Genomic DNA, 11,061 nt, shown 5'->3' with positions numbered 1-11,061 from the left:
GGCCCCTGGGTACACGTAGACATATCGAAATTAAAGGCTATCACTATGCTGAAACATAAAAGGCCTGAATTGGCACTCTTGATGCAGGCAGCATGTAAAGTGCTCGATTAATGCTAAGTAGGGAGTTTTGTCAGCATTAGAACCAGAGGATCAAGTTCTTCAGTTCAGTGTTTGGATCTGTTAGACCTGGGCTGCTATTCTCCCTCAAGAGAATTGGGCTTTGACAGCTCTCATAAGTGTTTGTTATATACTGTAGAGCAGGGTGTAATTAGAGATGAGCCAGTGACGTGGCGTTCGGATGCTGATCTGGACTAACTTCAAGAGGACTGGTGCTTCTGGGTTGGGATTCAGTAGCTCTGAAAGTCAGGAGAGCAGCAGCACTGAACTGGACCCGCAGCCTAGGCCTCTGTGGGATTTGGGATCTAACCAGAGCCAAAACCACTGAGGTGGGTTCAAAACTGGGGGCATGAAGCAGGGGCTTGGATTCCTAGTCTAGGACCTCAGACAGTTTTCCTGTTCCAGTCCTGATGCCAAACCCACGGCGCTGCGAGCAGGGCGCCCTGCTCCACTGGCTGAGCCAACCTGCCAGCTCAGGCAGGGGGGCTAGAACCACTTCCAGGGGCCGAGCCCTGGCTCCGAGCTGCGGCCGGACGTGGGTCACCTTGCATGAGCCCCGGGCCCCTCTCCGTGCATGGCCTTATCCCAAGTGAAGGAAGTGGCACTAAGCTCTCCCTCCCCAGAGCAAGGAGGGGAGAATTGGAGGCTTGTACCTGGGAGCTGCCACTGTCCCGGTGTTTGGAGGGAGGGATTTGCTCCCGGTTCCTCCAGGCTTCGCTGCGCAGAGCTCAGGTCCCTGCCCCAGCCGGGACGGGGCTGCACAAGCACCCCGCCCCAGGAGCTGCAACAGCCTGCTGGGGGCCAGCTCCGCGGGGCGGGTGCAGAAGCAGGGATCCCACCCGGGGATGGGGATAGGGGTCCCTCCTTCGGGCTCCGCCGCCGCCCGCGGATGCGCTCTCCGCCCCTGGCACGGAGCCGCCCAGCAGCGACCCCCGGCTGGGCACGGCGCGTGCCAGGAAAGTTGCAAGCGACCTGCAGCGGCGGTGCTCCAGGAGCCTCGGATGCTGCCTGCAAAAGTGCCCCCCCTCCCCCCTTTCCCCTCCCACCGCCACCAGCAGCACAGGCGATTTGCTTCGGGGCAAGCCACGCTGTGCACTCCACGTGGTGCTCGCCGTCCCCCAAGAGCGATCGTGGGGAGGGGGGGGGGGTGTATCTGCTTGCAAAAAAAGCCCGACCTCCCCCTTTTTTTTTGCATTGCATTGCATTGCCTGGCGCAGCCCGGCGCTCCTGCCCGCCCGCCGGGGCGCCCGCGTGTGTCGGCGGCGCCGGGCGAGGAGCTGCCTCCCCCCGAGCATGCACAGCCGCGCTCAGGATGAGAGCAGGTTCGTCCTCCCGCCGCTCGCCGGAGCCCCGGGCATCGCTGCTGCGGCTGGCGACGTGTGAGGAGCGAGCCAGCCTCTGCCCCCGCTGCCTCGGACCCCCTTGCTTGCGGCTCCAAAATCTCCCCGGGAAGATCCGCTTCCCAAATTGATGTATCAAAGAAACCCAGATGGGTAGGAGGAGGGAAGGAGGGGAGGGGGCGAGCAGCTGAAATGGAGCAGGCTGGTTCTTTCTCCCTTCTCCAGTAGCTTGAGCGCACTGGCGAGAAGCTGAAGAGGGCTTGCTACTGCCGGCTGGGAGCAAGGACAAGACGTTGGGAGGGTGGGAGGGGAGGGGAGGGGGATTTCCAGCTGTGGCAAGTTGCCTTCCTGAATGTCTGCACCCAAGAAAGCCCTGGGACAGTGTCTTGCTTGCCCCCCGGTAAAGTATGTCCTGTTTCTTCCAACACCTTGCAGGTCGTCCTTCCAGAATGCCAGAGGAAAGTTCCCCCAGAAGGAGTCCTCAGCATGTCCCTTATCAGGACCTGCCCCACATGGTCAATGCAGACGGGCAGTACCTCTTCTGCAGATACTGGAAACCGGCAGCAACCCCAAGGTGAGTCATTGCAAGCCTGGCACTTTTTTATGGTGGGGGGTGTCAATAAATAACTGGGTTGGTTGAATGGTGAGGTATGGCGTATACTGCATCAGAGGTGCCTGGGGTGCTTCATAAGTCAAAAGACCGACCCTCTCCACAGGGAGCTCCTAGCAAGGAGGTAGTCCTCCGAGCTCACCTGAGTAGACCTCATAGGAACGAGGGCTACTTATGTGAGTGATGTTTCTGCACAGTCTGGATTTGCTTTCTCTTGGGGCTCTGTTGAAGAGGGCGAGATTGCAGTGTGCTAAAAGAAGTATCACACGGGTGATGCATTTTGGCATCAAACAAATATTTTAAAACAAACGCCGCCAACTTTCCAAGATGCGTGAAATGCACGGGTTTACATCACCTCGCCTCTTCCATTATTTTTAGTGTTCGCGTGTCAGACTTCAGAGTTCTGATTCAGCGTTTGTGGAGGTGCTATAAATCTGGGAGCAGTGGCTAGATGTATGTTGACATGCGGTATGTCCTTACTAAATATATAGTTGGCAAGTGACTTAGATGGGTCTTCCACTTGAAACTGGCTGTGATTTCACAACCAAACTCAGTGATGAAGCATGAATAAATAAATCTATAGGAAAGAAATGTAAATGACTTTTTTTTTTTCAAAATAATCCCGTGCTGCAACGGCTTCTGACTTTGGTTCTGTGCTTCCCAAAACATGAATATGGTCTTCCGGTGGGAAATTGCCTCTGCATTTCCCTTGGTATTTAAGATCTCTTCTCTTCCTTTCAGTCCCCGTTATAAGATGCTGGCTTGACGTGGACTGATACTAGCACTTGCCATATAGACAGTTACATATGAAAATGCAGCTATTGTTCCATTGTTTGCTTTTCTGCTGGCAAACAGGATAAGCTCTGTTTATCTTTGCAGTACAGGGATAGAACTCATTTGTGGGAAATTGCAGCTCAAGGAACAAGGGGAAGTTTAAATGTTTCTCCCCTGGCCCTCCAGTGCCTTTATCACGGTTCACAATTGGCCAGGAGTGCTCAGCAGCGTAGCGGATGGGTATAATGCTGAAGTTACCTAGCATCATACTTCAGGTCCCACACCTGCTGCCAAGCTGCCGGAGCTCAGTGAATGACATGCACTCCTGACGCAAAAGTGAGTGAAAGACCCTTTTTGACAACATCTACTAGCAACCCATCCCCTGGCAGATGAACTGTCGGGCCTGTTCCAAAGCCCACCAAAGTCAATCCCCTTGATCAGGCTCTAAAACAGTTGTCTTGACTTAAAATCCCCTCATCCAGGGAGCAGCTTAGACAGTTCTTTCTAACCCCTGCTTTGTCATCCTAAAAAAGCAGGAGGGAACTTTTTGGCACCGCTTTGCACATAGCACTGGCATCCGCCTGGAGATTTTCTCTACAGAACAAATTCAGTATCAAAACAAGCTTCTTCTGTGAAGCCAGCCTGTCATGTATTATAATGCTAATTAATCATTAACTGCCCACAATGCTCTTTACTGAGTTGTGGAATCACATTCTTTTCATGTTTAATTTCTTAGCAAATTGGTGATGAGCAGATGAGGCTTTGATCAAGGAATGAAAGGAATGATGGAGAAGGGAAAGTTAAAACTTGGTGTTCAGCTCTTTCCACTAACTAGTCTTTTCAGGGCTCTGCACACCAAGCAGTTAACAGAGAGCCAGGCTGGCCTAGTTTTGTGACAACAAAGTAAACAGGATCAGTGCTGCTCATTTACAAGTGGTTATAAGTGTGGGGGGAGGGGCCACTTATTTTTAGTTTTTCTTGTACTTTTGATGGCGAGAGATTGTAAGTCACTGCATAACGATTCTGTATCTTGTTCCTACTGGTATGAATGCTCTCAAAATGCTCTGATGGGAAAACAAGCCCCCAAAATACATTTCTTGCTCTCCAAAACCATCCCAAATTTCCTGTTTTGTGTATGGAAACTCAGCGTTTTCCATCTGATTTTAAATGTTCAGCAAAAATGATAGGGGAAGTTGTAGGGGCCTGTTATCAATTTATTCAGTTTGAAATCCTGATGAGGGGTAAATATTTCAATTTGGAGGTTGGGGGGGAGATGAATGTTGTGGAAATTCATTGGTTGCCTTGTTTGGGGAACGTGTGGTGCTGTTGTGGTCAAACAGCGGAGTTTCTCATGGCTGCGTTCTGCCCCTCAGTCCCAGCAAAGGGCTTTCGAAATGCCTTTCTGTTGCAGATGTCCAGAGATTATCATCGACTTGATTCCCAGTGGAATAGGATGTATCATTCTTGACCCCCTCCCAGGGGAAAAAGAGAGGAAATTTTTCAAAGGAAAAAATAAAACAGGAAGTCTTAGCCTGGGGGCTGATGGTTAGATGCCCTCTGAGAACAGGGCCAGCTGATAGCTACTGCGCCCTTCTGAAGTGCCTGTGTTTCAGTCCTAGGATCAGGCATGTTATGGTGTGGTGGACTAATAAGCAGCAGCATTTTGTTAAGTGATTAGTTCGGAGGATGGGAAGTTAAGGACCTTCTGGTTAGCATCTGCACAGATACAGGACCCAATGCTGCATGGCTCTGGGTGTGTCTACACATGCATTTACTGCACAGTGTCTTACTGCCGTAAGTTCCTGCTCAGTAAGCAGTTTTTAGACCGGTGTCTACACGTGTAGGCATTACAGCGCAGTGGTGCTGTGTGTACTCCGACTTGGGAGTAAAGTTACTCCCAAGTCGGAGCACATACAGAGTGTTACTGCGCAGTAAGGCATCTACACATGCTTTACTGCACGGTAACTAAGTGAGTGTAAATTTGCATCATGCAGATAGCAAATTTATGGCCAACTCGGTGTAAATCACCATAGTTACTGAGCAGTAACTGTGCACGTGTAGACGTGCCCTCTGTGTACTCTCACCTTCCATTGGCCCAAGCTGGTGCTTAGGAGTTGGCCCATATGGGAGCATGTGGGAAGTTTTGTTCCTTATGCCACAGAGGCCAAAGTTACAGTCAGAGTGAAACCTGCTTTTGGGAGATCAAGGGTCTGTCATCTTGTTCTGAAGTGGCAATTAAGAGACTATCTCGAATGATGCTGAGGCACTAAGGCACTCAGGTGTCACAGAGATGATATGGCAGAGACAGATTAGATATTAATGCACCTAACGGGAGGAGAGGGGAAGGGGGCAGGAATTCCTGATCATTCCTTTTGTGTGGGAACTGTGCAGAGCAGTACAGGTGCCTTCCTGTAACACCTGCAAATTGTTCAGCTTGCAGAACCTGTTTACGTGCCTGAGCTGATGTATCTGAACACGTGAGAAAACGAGTAGGCACATACATGCCAGGATTATTAAACAGGAATGACAGACTACCATAGTGAGATAACATGTGTTTTGCATAGCAGTGGTTAATATTGTGGCACTGGGGACTAACCATAACCAGTGCATTTAAAACTATGACTGAGATGGGGAGAGCAAGTGCAGGACAGTTCAGTACTGTCTGGAGTGCATACCAGCTAATCATTAACATTGGAAACAGGGTCACAACTGCCTACATATGGCACATCATATACCTGTTCCTTGATTAAAAAGCAGTCCATAAAGTGAAGAAACATCAGCATTATAACACCCCACCCCAGAAAATGGGAGTCAAAATGAAGGCAATGTAGACTAATGCAAGATGTGTTACGAGTCCTGTGTCTTTCTCAGTGATCCCAGCTATGTGACCTCAGGCAAATCTCTTAAGATGACACTTTCTAGAGCCCCGATTGTTGGTTTTGCATGCCATCTTTTTGGGGGTACAGAACTTGAGACAGTTTTTTTCTTCACAAACGCTAAGTACTTGCAGCTCTCACTGATTGCAGGTAGAAATTTGGGTGGTCGGTTCCCCTAAAAAAAGCTTATCAACCCCGGGAATTGTCCATGTGGACACCCAACATTATAAGGATGCTACGTCTTACTTGTGCTTCATTTTACCATGAGTCAAATGTCATCTGCCTAGTTGCATAAGGACTTATGAGGCCCTCAACATATTTTGAACAGGTGCTTTTAAAATCAGCAGCTGGAAAAAAGACTTTGTTATGGAAAATCCAGAAACCTTTCTAGAAAACTCACAAAACTCTTTCCCATTTCATGCTTATATGGCTCATATCCTCGGTAAACTCCCTTTAATTCATTCCAGCTCAACAGCATACAAGAATCAATCTGGTAATAAAAAATACACATCCCTCTTCCCCTCAGGCTTTACAGAAGCTCCCATGGTGCAGAAATACAAGCTGGTTTTATTTTGAGTAGGGCCCCAGATCGTTAAATATTGCTTATTGATGCTAGCACGTCACCACCAGCATTTCCCAAGAAACTGTAATGTGCAGCACAGCCAAGGAACATAGTTCATTTGAACTTTCAGACATTTACACAATAAATAAACAGATAAATAAACCAAATCGAACAAGCTCCTATGTACTGTGCCAGTGAATAAGTAATTATACTGTGAAGCTCACACCTAGCTAGGTTAGAGGATTAAACACCCCTGTTTTGTCCTTTGCTTCTTAAAGAAATAGTGACCTAACCGTTAAAGATGTCCAAATAGGTCACCTCCCCTAAAAAAAAAATCCCTCATGACTGGTTTTGTCACTTTGAGGAAGTGTCTCTTTTCTGCAAACCCTGAGAACAGAAACTTATCACCAAGTGAACATAAGCCAGGACCAAAATCCTCCTGGGTGTAAGCTCACTGACATCTGTGCCATTACGCCCGAGATGAGCTCAGCTCGCTTTGAATATCAGATCATAGCATTATGCAGTGCACAGGGGAAATAACACATTTTGCTTAAAGATTAACACTATCAAATCAGCACTCCGGGCTTTATGTGCTGTATGGCTGTGATACCTGTGTTTCTAAAACCTTCCCTTCTCCTATATGTCAACCATTTATGTGTTTCCCTAATGCTAATGCTTTCTCTGCACCATGGTGACTGCCTTATTAATTGTAAGTGGGGCATCCTTTTATGATTCTGTTTTCCCCCAAACCATTTCCAAGGGAAAAAATATAAATCAGCTTCAAATAAGAGGGCCCACTTGATAGACAGAAGGGATGCTTCTATTCTTGCAGTAGATGTTTCTAACAGCTCTCATTAGTAGGCTGTTTTTATTTTTTCCCCCGTTACCATAAGAATGTTCCACAGAAACAAATCTGGCTTTGTTTTGCAATGGGGCCCAAGAAAAAAAGCAAGCAAGCTGCTTCATGAATAGCCGCTATTATTATCCTGCCTTTGTCTTTCAGCTACCTGCGCCGTACAGTACATTTCTAGCCACAGGTGTACAATGTGCACGGATGGGAAGCCAAAACAATGCGGCATTGTGGATGTGTGCGTGTAAGGGCCGGAGCTGGCTTTAGGAGCTCCCTGTGGTGCTGCCCATAGGTGGGGTTTTCCAAGCTAGCCCTTTGGGAATGAAAAAGAAAAGCTGTATTTTTTTGTAGCTTCTGATTTGCCTGATTCTTGGGTCTCCTGCTACCCAGACTTGTGAGAATCGGTAGGGGAAGAGAAGGTCCTTGTGACTGTTGCAAAACATGGTCAGGGGACTTGATTTCTGTTCCTGGTTCTGCCACAGACTTGTCTAAATGCTTCTCGCCACCCTCGTGTGAATATTTCAGTCCACTTTAAAAAGGATTACAAATGCTGGGAGTATTGTTTGTCTCAGACCTTGGGTCATGCAGTCCTGACAACTCCCTCAGTGAGCCAGTCACCACCCTGCTATATTTGGGTCCCACCAAAGTAGACTGTGTTTGCTCTTAAGCTTCCCTTAGCTCTTTCCTTGGCCTCTTAGGCATGCTGCATGGTCCAGCAACAGACTTGCATACTCCAGCAACAACTGTACCATCTATGGTCATGTCGTCAGCCTCCAACCACACTCTCAGCCCAGCTCAGGTATGCTCAGACCATACTACATAGGCTCAGGCTGCCTGCTGAGAAAGGAGACCCAATGACCCAGCTGTATTAAGCCTCCAGATTCCCTTGGAGCTTAAGCAGAGTCCCACCCAGCAGGCAGTCTGTGTCTGCTGTTTACCTCCTTAGGGATGCACAGTAGATGAAGCGGCCAGGCATACAGATTTTGTAAAGGTTCCAAATAACCACTGCTCTTTACTTTCTCTAGCACAAGAAATATGGATGTGGAGACAGCACAGCAGATGCACCTCTGCATATTTCCCTGCCTGCCTTTCCTCTCCATTCCTGAGCATCCTTTGGGCTCAGTCAGGACCCTGTGAAGTCGGTGGGATCCTTCCCCTTGCACCTGGCTCCTCCTCCAAGTCATGGAGTCTTTCTTTCCTGTGCAGCCAATTTCTTTCTCCCTCAGCTGTCCCTGCTAGCCCCATTGCTCTGAAAGCCTACCTCAGCTTCCCCTCTCCCACCAAAGCTTCCCATGTCTGCAGGCTTATTTAGGCTTAGTCCACACTGCAGGGTTTTGCTGGCAGAACTCTATGGCTGTATCCAGACAAGTGTGGCCACGTGGTATGTGGCTCTACAAACACATCTGCGGTGCCACATACCGCACATTTAGATGTTCTCCCTACTGCAAGGGAGTGCTGCCCATGCGTACACTGCTGTGCTTTTTTTTCCTTGGGTTTTTTTTGACCCTGGATATCAAAAAGACCAAAAAATCCAGGGATTCAAAAAAAAAGCCTGTGGAAAAAAAATGAGGAACAGTGCATGCACAGGCAACATGTGCCACTCAAAAGTGGAGCCGGGCCACCAAGAGCCATGCTGCGACTGCTGGCCAGGCTCCATGCAGCAAAATCACCACTGCTGCAGTCCCAGGAAGCCCCCAGGACCCCAGATAAGGCTGCTGGGGCCAGCCCAGTGCTGGCCCCAGCCTACCCTACCCACCCAAGGAGACTTGCCGCACGCCAAAGCATTCCCCGAAGGCAAGGCTACTTGTCCCCAGGGAACCAAATGTCTACACTCATCTGGACGTGCCCTATGAGTGCATCTGCATTCAGAGCCCTTCAGCAACAGCAGAACTATCCTTTCTGCCTACTGAGTAACACCACCTTTGCCACTGCCTGGCAGTGGGCTAAAGGCATGTGTGGATGCCCCACTCCTTCAGCCAGCTGCTGCAGTCCATTCAGCAGCCAGTGCTGTCCCAGACTGCACTTTGTGCAGCACAGCTGCTGTAGGAGAGCCACCAGAAGTGCACGGGTGTACGTGCACGTTGGCAGGTGCTGTTGAGGCAGCTTCCTATGGACACAGCTGTGCACTAGAAGATCCTGTGCCCTGTGGGCAGTGCTCCCAAGTGGAAGGGGCACCTTTTATTGCTAAAAGGAGTTTTTCTGCTGGTAAAGCTACACCACTTGCTGAACAACACACTACACTCACAGCAGTTTTCTCCTGTCAGTAGAGCTGCATCTTCACTGGCAAAGTCATGTCAGGTGTGGAGGGGATTGAATTTATTTCTTGCTCCTAGCTGATTTAACAATGGCAGCAAAACTTAGTCGCATAGGATCTAGCCTGTGATTCCTTCTGAGTTAGCCTCAGATCTCAGGCTCTGGGTTTCTTAAGACCCAGTGTTAACACCTACCTCATCTCTTTGTTCTCCTAGGGAAGTTCCAGTATTTCAAACCCTGTCCTGCAGATAGTGACTTCCTTAGGCTTCAGCCATCTCATTGTCCTCCAGTTTGTCCACTTGAATAGGAGCCATTAATGGCTCTTTGTAGTTCCTGGTCTAGGAAATTCATTACAGGACCCTGAAAGCAGATGGCCAGTTCTGTATACACTGAGTTGTTAGTGATAAAGCAGTTCCCTAAGAGCAGCCAGAATCCATAATTTGTATGTACACTGATTCTTCAACTTGTCACATCTCATCTATGTTCCAGATGTATACCGCTACAACTATTCTTGTAAAGCCAAATCAGTACAACCCCCTCTCCCCCAAATGTTACCCAAGATAATCACTGTTATATTGGTATACATATACACACACCAGGATGGCCTGTTCTCCTATAGAAAGGGAATAAGCTAAACTAACATAAGGTACTTCTATACTGTTCATAACTACGTTCAGTCACACCCACCTCTCCCACCTGAGTGTTACCTGCAGGAGAACAGTGTAGTGTGACTTCCCTGCATCACCACTGTAGGTGAGTCTGATCCTACCCACTCTTACTGACAGAGGAAGTCTCAATGAGCTTAGTGGGACCTCCACTATTTGTTTCTGGTAGCGATGACAGATTTAACATCCCTTTTTTCCATATCTCATAACTACTCCTATTGCAACCAAAGGGTATGTCAGGGCCATGATGGCAGAGACGTTAGTCATAACACTGGGGAAATAAATCCTTCCCTCCTTGCCTTATTTTTACTGTGGACACAGCTCCTGAAGTGAGGTGGTGAGGACATGCCAGAAACCTAGGTCTTGATTATGCCTTAAGGGGTACCCTTCGTAGTGGCCTTGCTACCAAATTTCTGGGGAGGACATATGCAGGGTGGGAGTAGATGAGCTGGGCTCATTTCTTTCATAGCATAGACCCACCCAAATAAACCCCTGACTTAATGTGGTAGCACCAGGTCACTAGTTCTTCAAGCAGGGACTGCATTTGTACATCACCAGCCATAAAGGCTGGGGCCTCTAGGTCCTATTATTAGAACAGCAATGATGGAGAGACCCTCAGAAGGGTCATAATATGAGAAGATAAAATCCACCAAGTGATTCAGTCTTTGTTCTCCGCGTTTCAGCCCAAAGTCAGTTTTCCCAGCACCAGCGAGTTCAAAAGAGAACAAGAATGTGAGAAATGTTTTAGGAATGATGACATGGGCAAGGACCTGTGCTTGGCTGGGGACTTCAAGCAAACAGAATTAATAAATCCATATAGTAACTATATGCTTTATTATTGTGTCCAGATACGGTGGAGAAGATGCAGAAACTACTATGCAGTTGATAGGGAAGAAAGATCCGCAGTCTCTCTTTAGGAGACTGCCTGACCTGAGCTAAGCAAGACGCTATTGCACATTATATCTTTTTCCTGATCAGGTTTGCAACTAAATGGGTGGGATGGGAAAAATCTTC

At 48.3% G+C, this 11,061-nt stretch overlaps 1 protein-coding gene across 5 annotated transcripts in view; it reads left to right on the top strand.

The window, feature by feature from the left end:
• Positions 1 to 350: 350 nt before the first annotated feature.
• Positions 351 to 11,061, top strand: part of MGLL (monoglyceride lipase) — an 83,551-nt gene continuing 72,840 nt past the window's right edge. The window contains exons 1-2 of one of the 5 annotated variants that reach the window (XM_019499708.2): positions 351 to 446; positions 1,893 to 2,031. In XM_019499708.2, the coding sequence (XP_019355253.1) occupies positions 1,907 to 2,031 (125 nt within the window). In that variant the 5' untranslated portion in view covers positions 351 to 446; positions 1,893 to 1,906. The other 4 variants (XM_019499709.2, XM_014605786.3, XM_006264418.4 and 1 more) reach the window with 4 other exon arrangements.

Source organism: Alligator mississippiensis, chromosome 12 (genome assembly GCF_030867095.1).
Source record: "Alligator mississippiensis isolate rAllMis1 chromosome 12, rAllMis1, whole genome shotgun sequence".
Classification (NCBI taxonomy): Eukaryota; Metazoa; Chordata; order Crocodylia; family Alligatoridae; genus Alligator; species Alligator mississippiensis.
Note: the sequence above shows the minus strand (reverse complement) of the source record. Positions and strands in the feature narration are given on the sequence as shown.